The 14,765-nt window shown below is 45.4% G+C and overlaps 2 protein-coding genes across 3 annotated transcripts; both read left to right on the forward strand.

The window, feature by feature from the left end:
- The first annotated feature begins 1,256 nt into the window (after positions 1 to 1,256).
- Positions 1,257 to 9,034, forward strand: fetub (fetuin B). Its single transcript, XM_064330198.1, has 7 exons — positions 1,257 to 1,513; positions 3,451 to 3,564; positions 4,268 to 4,355; positions 4,928 to 5,094; positions 5,902 to 6,015; positions 6,813 to 6,896; positions 7,616 to 9,034. The coding sequence occupies exons 1-7, from the start codon at positions 1,295 to 1,297 to the stop codon at positions 8,459 to 8,461; spliced, it is 1,632 nt and encodes a 543-aa protein (XP_064186268.1). The 5' UTR covers positions 1,257 to 1,294; the 3' UTR covers positions 8,462 to 9,034.
- A 1,256-nt stretch (positions 9,035 to 10,290) lies between these two features.
- si:ch211-284e20.8 (uncharacterized protein LOC563738 homolog) lies at positions 10,291 to 14,414 on the forward strand. 2 transcript variants are annotated; one of them, XM_064330200.1, is made up of 7 exons: positions 10,301 to 10,539; positions 11,308 to 11,421; positions 11,777 to 11,864; positions 12,051 to 12,217; positions 12,759 to 12,872; positions 13,104 to 13,199; positions 13,669 to 14,414. In XM_064330200.1, exons 1-7 carry the CDS (start codon positions 10,330 to 10,332, stop codon positions 13,969 to 13,971), a joined length of 1,092 nt encoding a protein of 363 aa, XP_064186270.1. In that variant the 5' UTR covers positions 10,301 to 10,329; the 3' UTR covers positions 13,972 to 14,414. The 2 variants fall into 2 exon arrangements, with proteins under 2 accessions (XP_064186271.1, XP_064186270.1); XM_064330201.1 differs by lacking the exon at positions 11,308 to 11,421 and having other exon boundaries at positions 10,291 to 10,539.
- The last annotated feature ends 351 nt before the right edge of the window (positions 14,415 to 14,765 follow it).

Below are 14,765 nucleotides of genomic sequence, written 5' to 3' on the forward strand. Positions count from 1 at the left end.
ACACAGGCAATAAAACAGCGTTATGTACGCAAAGCCGGTTATGTCCATTAGTCAGCAGGACAATGTACGCACATAGGTAAGATGGAAGCAATTAGAAGCGGAAAAATTAAATAGCTAGCAGAGTTAGCATTCCAAGGGCTCCCTTGCGCCGAGTCATTTGCAAAGGTCTTTATCAGGTCAGCCCTACCCCCCTATTTCTGCCATTCCTTCACAATTTAGGCAAATTAAGCAACCTCACAAGGAGACGGAACATATCAACCGCTTATCCCAGGTTAATTTACGCTGTCATCTTCCCGCTCAAAGTTTTTTTTAATTAAAAAACTTAAAAATAAAAACAATGTAACCATGATTAAAGACGAAGTCGCAATGAAAATGTAACATGATAAAAAAAAAGAAGAAGCCTGGCAAAACTGGGGCCAATTTGCTAGATAGGGGGTCAAAGTTCAAGGGATTATAAAGCAACAAAGAGAGCGTTGAGTCAATCGGGAAGCCCTTCTTGGGGGGAAAAAGGTGACGGTTCAATATCTGCACGTCTAAAATGTTATGAAAATGAAATACTGAAAGTGCCAATGTTAAACCATTTGCCACAATTAAAAAAAAAAAAAAATTGAATAACAAAACACTTTTTTCAGCCATTTGACTCAATGAACACTTGCAGAAAAGCTTAGAAGGAAGCCAAAAACTGCAGCCAAAGCACACTAAACCTCACCCAGATCCTCAGATATCTCAAATAATGCGCTATCAACATCTATTTGAAAAAGTTTAGTGAGTAATCACTGAATTTGCTTTGATGGGATTCACAGGAAAGCACAGGAAGAGACAGAGAGGCAGAAAGGGAGGGAGGATGAAGGGGGGGGGGTGGTGATCAAAATTATTGGCTGTGAGGCATAATGTCTTCTTGAATTACGGGTTTATAAATCCTTGGGTAAAAATAAATAATAAATTTAAAAATTCCTTCTTGTGTTTCACCGCTTCCATTACTCCAGTGTTTGCCTGACGTCTGAGGAAACTGCTTTTTAATAGCCTGTATTTTTTTTTACAAATTATTATGCATGACTACGCTTCCCTGAGAGAGAAGGAGAGAGACAGAAAGAGAGAGAGATGGATGGAGGGAGGAGGGAGGAGGGGGGTGTCTTGTTTATTGACTCCTGACAGTTGGGAGGGGGGCAGGGGGTGCAGGGATCAAGGCTGTGAGGTCAGAGCAGATAACGGGGCCCCAGCCGGCCGGGGTGTATATAAGCGACCACGGAGCCCCTCCAGGCCCTCAAACTTACAGGCTGACAAGAGCTCCACCATGAAGTGCAACGGGTCGCTGCTGCCGCTGCTGCTGTTCGGCGTGTGTGTCTACGCCGCCCCCGTGGACCCCCCCTCCTCCTCGCTGGAGCCGGGCAACTGCCTGGACCCCTTCACACGGGGCGCCGCCGAGCAGGCCCTCACCAGGATCAACCGCGACCGCAGACAGGGATACGTCTTCAGCCTGAAGGAGCTTCGCAACGCCCACCATATGAAGCACGTGAGTGACGGGCGGGCAGGGGGGGGGTGGTGGGGGTGGGTGCAGTTGGGCAGGCGGACTGGCAGGTGTGCGGGAGTAGGGGCAGGTGAGCAGGCGGGAGGGGGGGGGGGCAGGCGGGCATTCAGACTGAAGACTCACCTCTTCAGATTGCACCATGGCTCCCCTGACCCCCCCTGACCCCCCCACCCCCAACTCTCTGGAAAACCTTTCCTTTTCTCTTTCCGTCTTTGGATTTCCTTTTGAATAACGCCAAAGCTGTGTATGTTTGGTTACAATACAAATTGCAGTTTGTCAGGTTACCGTTAAACACTTGCTTGATTATTAGTGGGCCTCTGTGCCTTCCTGGCGACACTTTGTCTTTGTATTCCTGAGAGTAACACTGATGCTCTCCACATTCTGTGAGTTGCTCTGGATAAGAACAGCCCGCTAATTGACTGTGACGTATGGCAATGTTACGCAACAGGTTGAAATGTTCCGTTACATTACAAAAATTCCGCCTATTGAACAGGAAGTTCGATACAAACTAAGGGTTTGTTACATTTTCTGCAACGCTCCTCATTTGACGTTTTGAGTCCTCGTCAACACGTTTTATGGATGTGTCTTGGGTTGGGGGTTGGGGGTTGGGGGTTGGGGGTTGGGGGTTGGGGGGGGATATGTCATCTCCACTGAATTTGAGGCACGAAATTGGTCGCAAGCTGTTTGTTAGTTTCATTCTATCACTCTGTCAGACATACATTACATTACATTACATTTCAGGCATTTAGCAGACGCTCTTATCCAGAGCGACTTACACAACTTTTACATTTTACATTGTATCCATTTATACAGCTGGATATATACTGAAGCAATTTCGGTTGAGTACTTTGCTCAAGGGTACAACGGCAGTGTCCTACCCGGGAATCGAACCTACGACCTTTCGGTTGCAAGCCCAGTTCCTTACCCCCTGTGCTACACATACCTGTAATATTCTGAATGATGATGTTAAGCTCAGTCACGGGATGGTTTAAAACGCTCACATAAACATTCGAGCTCTTGAATTCGGGCCTGGGAATCCAGCCCAGGCACCATCTGTTCATTTCTGCTCATTTCATATCCGGGTTCTAAACGAGATTAAAAACTATAACTTCTTGTTCAGAACATTAGTCTTATTTTATTACCTTATTTTAAGTTCCTAAATGCAATGCCTTGCAATGTAAAGTGGAAAGCACAGCAAATATTTTTTTTATTTTTTATTACGAATATGATGTATGAAAAAAAAAAAAGGTGGACGCCCATGCCCAAGTGAGGATTTTATACAGACAGCTGGCATCTCTGACCCCAGTTCTGGAGAACTGCATAATCTGTGTATTTGTGTAACCTGCTTTAACAGAGATAACCGATCGGCAGTATTGGACGCAGGGAACGTGTGCCCTTTCACCAATCAATGGCTTGAATTCAGTATGGTCAACACACTGATAATCAACAACCAGACTGAAACCCCCCCGGGGCAAAAGAGAACACAGAATCTCTCTCATTTGTAATATTTTACATTTGCAATATTATACATGCCTTGTATTTGCTACAAGTGAAAACGAAAGCAGGCTTTCTAGAGATTCAATTGCCATCTTCTCTGAGATTCACTGCACACCCTGTGTCGACATGGACGCACACATTCTTACTTTATTATCTTTATTATGGCCCCATGGGGCAGTTTGTTCTGCAGCATATAGTGACAACCACCTAACAGTAAATAAACTCAGGACAACGGGCAAACATCTAAAACATTAAGAGCACAAAAACAAAACAAAAAAACATTATAAAGACATTAAATATTACTAAGCAATGCGTGCGAAGAAAGTCAACCCCTAAAACGCAGATTGAGTGGGAACAGGGATTTCAGCGTGTGCTGCAGGTAATGGGACGGGTGACAGAATCTAATATTTCGGGAACTTTTTCAGGGCCCCACTGGGGTGGTCTTTTACCTGACCCTGGACGTCCTGGAGACGAAGTGCCACGTGCTGAGCAAGAGAGACTGGAAGAGCTGCGAAGTCCGAGAAGAAGCGGAGACACCGGTATGCTAAAGCTAACGCAAAGCGCTAAGCATGCACATCGATTTACTCCTTTACTATATAACATCAACTTCTATCCGCTGAAAGATCAGCGCCTGCCACTAGTCAATCGGTATGACACAAAGCTAAAGCCTAATTCATACTTGCCATGATCAGCTCCTGTCCTCACAACAAACTATCAGCTCAGTGCTTGCCGCTAGTCAACCAGTACGAGGCTAACGTTAGCATGTACATCGATTTCCTCATTTACTATATAATATCATCAACTTCTATCCACGCAACCTCTCTGAATGGTAAGCGCGTGCCACTAGTCAACCAGTACGAGGCTAACGTTAGCATGTACATCAAGTTCCTATTAGAAGTAGAGGACACACCGGTTTGATGCTATCGCTAAAGCTAACTGCTAAGCATGCACACCAATTTCCTCATTTATTACATCATATCATCAACTTCTATCCACACAACCACTGTGAAAGGTAAGCACTTGCCACTAGTCAATCAGTCACTTTTTTGTTTTGTTGAAGATAACAAAAGTGTTGTTAAATTGTACCACCATGTAAACATGTACAAGGCATGTCAAAGCACTTATTTGACTGCGGGTATGAGGACAATCACCGACCTTTGAATCCTGAAACGGTGGATGACTGGTGTTGTCCTGTTTTTGCCCTGATGTCCACGGGTTTGTGTGGCTCTCCCCTCTGACCAGGTCTACGGCCAGTGCAAAGCCACAGTCTACATTAACAAAGTAAAGAGGATCGTCCGCCTGTACAGGTACAACTGCATCGTCAGGCCAGGTAATGAACGTGGATCGGTCACAGACTGAGGGCTCCAGTTCGACAGTTCCAAACTCGTGATGCAGGGTTAATCATCATCAATAACTGCTGCACCCCATGGGAAAAAATACTATACTTCAGCAATAATTATATAAACTTGTGAAATATGATTATACTTCAATTATGCTAGTATATAGTATAAAGTAGTATACTTTAACTTAAGTATACTGAAGCACGCCTTTTTAAAAATTTGACATCTCTTGCCCTCTCCTAGAGGGAAGCACAGTTCCAAGTGCAGGGAACGACCGCTTAGCTTAACTTGGACCCTTTAGGTTAATCTGATTAACGCAAACAAAAACAGCAACAAAGCAGTCTATGTAAATAATATAAGCAATATTTGAGTTGGCACGAGTGCAATAACTAAGTCGACTAAGGTAAATACAACCCTAAGATTACATAGTCAGTTATTGTTTTGACTGCTGCACCATGCGTTTGGACATTGAAACTGAGACCTCAATTTTTTTTTCATCTATTTTGCACTGGGTGTTTGGCTGTTGTTGAGATGTATGAAACCGTACTTGTCCCCCCAACAGCACCCGCCTCCAGAATTGTCGCAATATGCCCAGACTGCCCCTCGATAATCTCCCACGACGACGCGAGTGTTCTGAAGACAGTTAAGATGGCTCTGGAGAAGTACAACAAGGAGAGTGGGAACGCAAACTATTTTGGCCTTCTAAACATCACAAGAGCTTCCATGCAGGTAGGGCTGGCACAGCGTACGAGGGAGTTTGTCTGAAACGTAACATTAATACCTGTCAAAGAAAAACAGGTGCAACACTAAGAGAGCAGCTGTATAGCTAAAATATTAGCTTGTTATGATAGATATTGGCGTGTTCAAATAGAATTTAGGATTTTAAAGTATTTTGAAGAATTTATTTTGTTTGATATGCAATGTTGAGAGCTCAGAACTTATCTTGAGCCGCAGGTCAGCACAACTTACAGACAACCAGCAGACCCATTCTCCAGCCTTTATCTTGGTTTAAAATATCAGCGAACATTTTTTTCACATTTTGAATTACCATGAAATTACCATGTTAATTCACAAGGCCTGTTGTGTGTTGTTTTTGTTCAATCACATGTGCAAGAGTATTTTTAAGTTTGGTGATGATGATGCAATTCTAATGGTACAAAACTGAGAATCCCACAACTAGCCTCTACCACAGAATCCATCCAATCTTTGATCCAAGTCCCTACTACTACCACACTGTGTAGTATAAGGGGGGTAAGGAATGCCGGTTCGATTCCCAGATAGGACACCGGCATTGTACCCTTGGGAAAGGTACTTAACCTGGATGTCTTCAATATACGTCCAGCTGTATTAATGGGAACTACTTAAAAATGCCCAAGTTGTGTATGTTGCACTGAATCAGAAGGCCTGCGAAATGCCACTAATGTAAATCTTTTTCTTTTTTTAAATGTGTGGCTGCACCTACAGTTATGTGGTATATGTATATATGTATATGTATGTATGTATATGTATGTATATGTGTGTATATGTTCCATCCAGGGCGGGATCGCGGATTTCACCTTCGCGGATTTCACCATCCAGGAGACGGTCTGCTCCAATGGCACGAACGTCACCCAAGCTGCCAAGTGTGGTCTGATGGACTGCGAGTTTGCGGTAAGTGACAGCGGAAATAAGAGTGGGGGGAGAAAACTGAGAAAAAAGCAGGGTTTTTGGATCAGGGATCTGGCGAGGGAGAAAGACGTTTCATTTAATAGCATCTAATGTGCAGTGAAAGGTTAGTGTACTTCTCTTCATGTTAAAAAAATGCAGTCCTGGATTAATGCAACACAGGCATATAAATAAGTGTCCGTGGAAAGGATCACATGAGGAAGACATCTGCACTTCAAACGGCTCTGAGAAAGGAACAACAACTCGGGATTTTTTTAATGTGGGTGTCAAGATTCAGGAGAACGAACCGCACATAGAAATGACTCAATGTGGTAAATGGACTGCGCTTTTATCCAAATATAGCGCTTTTATCCAAATATAGCACTTTTATCCAAAGCGCTTTACAATTGATGCCTCTCATTCGCCAGAGCAGTTAGGGGTTAGGGGTTAGGTGTCTTGCTCAAGGACACTTCGACATGCCCAGGGCGAGGTTTGAACCGGCAACCCTCCGACTGCCAGACAATCGGTCTTACCTCCTGAGCTATGTCGCCACTTATGTGCCAGTCAAACAACCGGCAAATATAGTGGTACTCAGGATTCGTTTCAAAAATAGCTACATGGCTGTGTGCTTTAAAAAAATGTTTAAACTAGCGGGTCAACTATCTATTGCTCTGTCCCGCCTGAAGTCACACTGACCATCTAGAATAAGAAATGAGTGTTTCTCCAAAGGGCAGCATTCTCGGCCATTGTGATCACAGTGAAAATCTGCTTTTTGAAAACACGCTTTCCACCTGTCTCTACAGCACACAGGTCACTGCTCGGCCTCCTATTTCCAGTCCCCGGAAGAAGACAATGTCAAAGTGAACTGTGACATCTTCGAACCAGAGGTAAAAAAAAAACCAAAAACTCAACAGTGTGTTAAGCACGAGGCCGTCTCTTTCAGGGGTGAATCCGAATCCCAAGACTGTGTCCAGAAATGCACAGATAACGCGCTGTGTTCAGATTTTATTAGCTCTAAGAAGCTGACCGACGATATTTGGAATGTATAGAAAAAAACGAGCATTAAGCAGAAATTGAAAGAATAGTTACTTTCCTGCACACAAACAGTTGAACAACTGAACTTTGTAAAAGCATTTTTCAACACGTGATGCACATCTACCGATCAAATAACATTACAAAACAAACACATACCCAATCAATTCCAAATACAGACGCTGATTAATTTTGTTGGCGGAACATAAACGGACAACGGTCTCTGCACATTAGACAACAATATGTGCTTCTGTAGGGAGATATTATTGCCTTCTGGTTCTGTAGTGTATGAAACAGACCGGAGTCAAATAATTATTTGCAATACTTTGACCATTTATACACCTGTAAAACTCCTGCAGGTTAGGGGCTCCATTTTCCCAGCAGAACAAAGCTTTGCTTTCATGTAATCGCACATTATTTCTAGCACTCCAGCTGTCAGATATAAATAATTTTTTTTAATATTATACTAGAGCAGCTTTCATCTTCTGTAGTTGAAAGGTCTTATCTGAAATGTGAGTCTAAGGTTTAAGAAGCTTCTTGGCATTAAAAGGAGTTACCGTCTCTTCCCTTACAGGAGGCGAAGAAAGAGAAACAGAGGCATCTCCTGGGCGGGGAGCTTGACCACGGTCACAACCACACCCATGGCGACGCCCATAAACTCAACCACACCCTTGAGCACACAGAAGGCCATGAACACACCCACGGCGAGGCCCATGAACACGACCACACCCACGGACATGGCCACGTCCATTACCACAGCCACGAGCATGACCACGCCCATCATCACGATGACCACGCCCACGCCCACAACCACTCCCACGAACACGACCACGCTGACGACCACACCCATGACCACGCCCACGCGCACAATCACACCCACGACCCCGCGCACAAACACGAACACGCCCACGACCACGCTGGCAACGGCACCCACGACCACGCCCACGACCACATCCACTACTACGGGGACCACCACCATCACCACCACCACCACCACCACGGCAACCACACGCACGCGCACGAGCACGACCACGACCACCAGCACGACCACGGGCACCTGCACGCTCACGAGCACCACCACCACCACCACGACCACGACGACGACCAGCAGAAGGCCGTGAGGGAAACGCGGGGCGAGGTGCGCTACCTGCCGGACCTGGACAAGCCCGCGGTCCTGCCCTCGTTCCCGGACCAGCCGGAGCTGGAGAGACCGGCGATCATGCCGTCCGCCCCCGACCGGGCCGTCCCGCTGCCCGCGTTCCCTGACGCCGAACCCCCGGAGGAGCAGGAACCCCCCATCCTGCCCTTCCCCGGCGCCCTCTCCCCCCAGTGCGCCGTGCAGCCCAAGAGAGGCGCCGGCCTCGTCGACGAGCTCTTCGCCGAGGACCCCCTGTTCAAGCCCTCGGCGGCAGCTGTGTGAACGCGCACCGCCCCGTTCTCCTGGACCGGCAGGGCGGCGCTCGTCCCGCTGCAGCGCGCCGCAGATCCTCTATGCTCGTCCAGATACCAAGCTCTACGTTCTTACCACCGAAAGGTACACACACAACGCAGATCCTCTACGCTCGCCAGATACCAAGCTCTACCTTCTTACCACCGAGCTCAAGCTCGGTTTCCCGGCTCCGCGAAGCCGAGAAACGTTCCAAATTCCACGCGCCTCGCGAACATTAATCAAGGGGCGTAACCGTACTGTGTGAAACGAATGTCCTACCCTGTAATACAGCACTGGAACCTCCTGCTGCTGACCGGAACCCCGTGTGCCCACAGGACACAAAGGAAGCAAGAAATAAGCAGTGAATCTCATTGGAATCTCTGTGATCACAACCAGCAGAGCACCGTTGCATTCTGGGAAAGTAAAGCACGCTGATTCCGGGCTGTCATTTCAGTGATGTTGTTATTCAGAGCATGTTGAGTATCTATAAAAGAACACACTGAATGTGTAACACATATAAATATAGTCTTGTTTCTCCAAATAAATAAAAAATGTGTTGCCAAAGCATTGCCTACAAAAATGTGTGCAGCTGATCCTCTGGTTTTTTGTTAAATCCAGTGGGGCTTTAAAATTGAGAAAATCTGTAGAGAAGATCAGTTGGAAACTATAATTATGTTTTACTCAGATTTTGGAGCATAGTTTTTTTCATTAAAATATCTCCTGGGAATTGTCATAAAACCGAATTGGTTGATGGACGAGCTCTGAAGATATTACTGTACAAACATAACTGTTAGACGGGGTCGCAAATACTGTCCAGATATATATTCATATAAAAAGCACGGGGCTTCTTGTACAAATGGAGTCATTTTCATAACTGTCAAACCTGAAAACCAGACAAAAAGGCACGTTTATAAAATACGATAACATAAGCAAGCACACACTGAATCTGAATATCCAAACATATAAACGCCCACCTGTCGGGCGTGAAAACCGGGAATTTCCACCCACGAAGTGCGGCCCTGAATTCCATGGAAAAATTTACGTGGACTTTGGTATAGTACACCGAAGGCTGTGCAAGGACCACAAAGAGCAATGAACTGCCCGGCTCAGTCAATAGCCCTAATGCAACATTTCAAACAAAGCCGAAGCCTTACATGATCAATTAAGACTCCTCTTCAATAACACAGGTTTTCATGGTTATTGAAGAGGAGTCTTCAATAACCCTCCTCCCCCCCACCCCCCCCAAACGTCGACACACTACATCATGACATTGTATGAAAACTCACTCTCTCGCACCACACATGCACGCACACACACATACACGCACAGACTTGTGCGCGCCATGCACCTGGACGAAAAGTTCCAGTTGAAGGTGTCAATGAGGTGATTCAATGTTCTGTCGACAGGTGTCGTGTCGCATGACAAGAGCAGCTGCTGCCCCCTGGTGGCCTATCATCTGACATTTTAGTTTTATAACGACTGCGGCAATTTAATTAGGTTTAATAACAGTAATTATAACAATGACATCAGCAACAACACAACAACAACAATAATAATAACAATATTACTATTTATTTATTTGGCCCAGAGGGGCATTTCAGGCAAGGAGGAGGAAGGGGCAGTGGCTCGAGCCACTGTAGCCCGCCTGCCCCGTCCCCTGCACCTCCCAGCCCCACAGGGCCTGCAGCAGTGTGTCCACAGACCGAAATTGGCTCACATGTGCGCCCTCAGGCGATTGCCCACGCGGTTGCGACACCGAAAGGTCAAGGTTTCGTTCACCTGAACGCGGGGGGAGAACGACCGAGCCGCGATAAACAGTCTAAAACCCACCCGCGCACAAGCACGAGCCATTCAGCGTGATGAGGACCGAGATGAAGCTGTGGGTGCTGTTGCTGTTGGCGGGACTCTGTGTCCAGCGCGCGTCCCTCATTCCGGGACCCCCCCCGACCTGTGAGACCCCCGCAGTCCTAAAATTCGCAGAGTTGGCCCTCAACAAGATCAACGCCGACAGGCAGGAAGGCTACATATTCGCCTTTAATCGGGTTCATGATGTGCAAAAGGAGTATAAGGTGAGTCGGTGGTAGACACCTCTATCTAACCTCGTCAGCGCCTGTAATAAGGAACACAAAACCACTGAATAACTTTCACACGCATATCGTTTTACCTTTCGACTGCCCTCCAATTCCTTGTTTTTTAAAATGTCAGCCAAAATACCTGAATTTCTTTCTACGCTGGACTACTGTTTCCATACCTTTGAGTACGCTGCTGAGAACCATACTCATTTGGTGCAATGTGTTTTGAAAGAGTAGATTATTTGCAGATAACATCATTATGGTGGTTTGTACAGAATAAGCAAAAATGTATTAATACAAATACATATAGAAATTTATATAGCGCATCTTACATTGAATTTGCACTCAAACAAATGCCAAAAAAGTCATATTTTACCACATTCTCACATGCATGAGAGCAGAAAAAGATAACAATACATCTGCAGGGGAGAAATTTCCATGCGGATGCTTGTTTTTGATTAAATGATAAATGGGAAGAAGTCATGGTATAGTCAAACAGTGAGCTGTTAACCCTTTAAGGCCTGAGATCACAATTATGTGAGCAGAATGTTCTTAACTGAGCATTCGAATGCTGACTCCACAGTCACTACCGGTAACCGAAAGCAATGGAGTTCTAGAACAGTGACACAGAATTTTGAAAGAAACATTCCAAAAAACCTACAACTATTCAAAGGGTTAAACAGGGAAGGTGAGTGAGAATTCCATGTTTTCACTGTCCACAGAAACCAGTAAGAATCATTTGTTTTCTGTTCTTTTTGTACTCAGGAAACAGGTGGGGCAGTGTACAACCTGACCATTGATTTCCTGGAAACAATGTGTCATGTATTCACCAGGAAGAATCAGAGTGATTGTCAGATCAGACGTGTTGGAGATGTTCCGGTATGTTTATTTAACGGTAATGAGAATGGGCTATACTCTGCAGAACCCTTCTTCATTAAAGGGTTCACCTCGAGTTTAAGTCTGGTAAACTAGTCTCGGATCAGTTATTTGTGAAGGTAAGCACCACTGCATTTTAAAAGGTCTGATCTACGTGTCTGCAAAATCAGAGACATGGATAGGTATCACTACTGTTTGAGGGGTCAAGTAATTTGTTTGCTTATTGATTAGTTAGTGTCTATTACTAAATCTATTGTAATGATTTGTTCATGCAAATTAATGAATCGATTCCTGAACGACACTTTTAGCCTAAAGCGGTACCGAGGTGTCACACGAGGTTTATTTTCTTTTTTAACAGAAATATGGGAACTGTGAAACAAGCATTTTTGTAGATTCAACTGAACAAAAAGTTGAGCTCTACAAATACAGCTGCACCATGCAGCCAGGTAAAATGTTGTTTATTCTACTCCCAGCTTAAATATACTTTGGGTTGTGGAATGTCATTTTCTCTTTTTTTATATCCCTGACCCGTCAATTTTCCCGAATAAAAATGTACTCCACTCTTTGACATCTACAGATGGGACTGTGTGTTACATCATGTCAGGTCTTTGTGTACTTTTGTTCGATTCCAGTACCGTCCTTAGTCATTGTAGGAGTATGCCCAGACTGTCCCACCGGCACAAACTTTGAGGATCCCAAAGTACTGAATGCCGCTGACCTCTCACTGAAGAAATTTAACGAAATGAGTAGCCTTCCAAACTACTTCGCTCTCCTCAACGTGACCAGGGCCTCGATGCAGGTCTGTCCAATTTAATCCGGTTCAGTACATTCACTGATAAAATTATTTTACCATAATGTACTTCAAACGCAATTTTTTTTTTCTTACAGGGGAATCAGGGTGGGTAGGTGACAGAAGGGACTGAGCAGCCAATCAGATTTAGGGTTATGACCTGGTGGTTCGATGTAGACAGCCTATCAGATGTAGGGAGATGACTAAGTGCCCAGATGTAGAGAGCCGATCAGATTTAAGGAGATGAGTAGATGGCTGGATTTAGAGAGCCAGCTTTGTGTAAAATTGAACAGTGCATCAAGGTTGAAATCCTTGAACTTTTGAGAAATGGCACAAAGTATTTAATGACCTCAGTGAGTCAGGACAGCACTGGATCTCAATTTGGTCCAAGGGAAGAGCGTCCCCTCCTGGCGCAGTACACCACTTCTGGCAGAATCTTCGCAGTCCCTCTTTCACCTCCAGCCAATACCAGCCCTACACTTTTGTCTGTCGAACAATGCAAATCTAGCACCGAGTCCACTGATTTGCCATTTCACTGCTGTCTTCTCAGTGGGTTGTTGGCCCATCCTACTTTGTGGAATACACCATTCAGGAAACAGTGTGTTCTAAGGCAGCACCTGGCGTCGATGTGTCCCAGTGCAAACTGATGGACTGTGAATTTGCGGTAAGTACCGGTGATGTAAATAATTGCTTTTTTTTTTTTTTTGGAATATATGTATAGTTGGCGGTGGCATACGGCATATCACCCAATGCCGCTGACAGGGCTAAGGGAATCATGTTCGTTCCAATGTACTTCCATATTCAAATTGGGCTGTACAGTATAAATGAACGCGTTGAATGAACGCGTTTAGCGGCAGAACGGAATGCAGAATGTTTTTTTCCTTTCACAAAAAAGCACAGGGGACTCTGCACAGGCTCCCACGTGGAAGTTCGGCTGACGCCGGAGAAGAAGGTGCACATCGAAGCAAAATGTGAAATCTTTGAACCAGAGGTAAAGCTAAGAATTGATTCCTTGGACACAGATCAAAGAGCGCAGTGTGTGTGTGTGTGTGTGAGAGAGAGAGAGAAAGAGAGAGAGAGTGTGAGAGAGCGAGAGAGCGAGCGACAGAGTGAGAGAAAGAGATTGAGACAGAGCGAGAGACGGACCAAGAGAAAGTGTGAGAGAGAGAGAGTGAGACAGAGCGAGAGAGAGTGAGAGGGAGCGAGAGAGAGTGAGAGAGAAATAGAGAGTGAGAGAGAGATAGAGAGTGAGTGGGAGTGAGTGAGAGAGAGCAACAGAGAGAGAGATTGAGAGAGGGATAGAGTGAGAGCGAGAGTGAGTGAGAGAGCAAGAGAGAGAGAGAGATTGAGAGTGAGAGAGAATGAGAGCGAGAATGAGTGAGAGTGAGAGAGAGTGAGAGGGAGAGAGAGGGCGGATTGGCTGTTACTAACGCGGTAACCCCCGCTTGTGTCTTCGCCAGGCTGGGAAGGCTGAAAAAGCGAACCACGCGCGAGAGGGCGCGCACAGCTCCGATTCGGGCGAAGAGCAAAAACCCGCCGACCAATCGCACAAGCACGAGCACGGACACCTGCACCCGCACGAGCACCACCACCCCCAAGCCTCAAATGACGGTCCCTCTCGCCCGAAGGCCCGAGCTCCGCTGGGGTCTGTGCAGGTTCTTCCTCCCCCGGTTTTGCCAGTGCCGAGCAGAGCTCCACCGACGGCGAGCGGTTGCCCTGGAAACAGCACGCACAACCTCTACTTACGAAATTTTGGGATATGAATGGCAGCAGTAGATAGGCTGCGGCAGGGGCAACGCAACAACGGCCGATCCGTGTCAGCATTCTGTGGCAGCCTCTGCTCTTAATCATTTAATTCATACTAAATCATATATCATATTTTGATCTGACATTTGTATAAGCGCCAGCTGCAGCCGCAGACTGCATGTGCATCCTAAAGATTTTACTATGCCCAAGTACTGTGGTGAACCAGCGTAGTTTATAGAGGGGTCAGAAAACTAAAACTAACTAAAACTGGTTGGAACAAAAATCGGCATGCAGACCAGCCCTCCAGGACCGGAGTTGTCCACCCCTGTGTTACAATCATAGGCACAGGTTTTATTTCACAATCTCACAACCACAGTCTAGTCGAACTATGAATTCGTATGGAAATATTTGGGGTGACAAGTTGGGGGCGACATTACAATCTCCCCGCCTCCCCCTAAACCTACACGTATGTCTACAGTAATGATGAGAACAAGCCATTCAGCCCTTCTATACTCGAAATCTACCTACAATTAAAAACGTTATTATTACCCATGACCTTGTTTTTGTCTCGTTTCTTAACTTGTATTATGTTTTTGACCATCAATTCACACAGCATTAATATATTTGGGCAATTTACGTTGTGTTCAGTTTATACGAAGTTTTCAATCAAATGAGAAACTGTAAATCCAACCACGATAATTTACATTTACATTTACACAATAATTTGATTGCACTATACATTATAAATCGTTAAAATCTCATTTCATCCCATATAGACGTAAAACACATTTCGAATGCAAAGCATTTCAGC

This window comes from Anguilla rostrata, chromosome 4 (genome assembly GCF_018555375.3).
Source record: "Anguilla rostrata isolate EN2019 chromosome 4, ASM1855537v3, whole genome shotgun sequence".
In the NCBI taxonomy this organism is placed as follows: domain Eukaryota; kingdom Metazoa; phylum Chordata; class Actinopteri; order Anguilliformes; family Anguillidae; genus Anguilla; species Anguilla rostrata.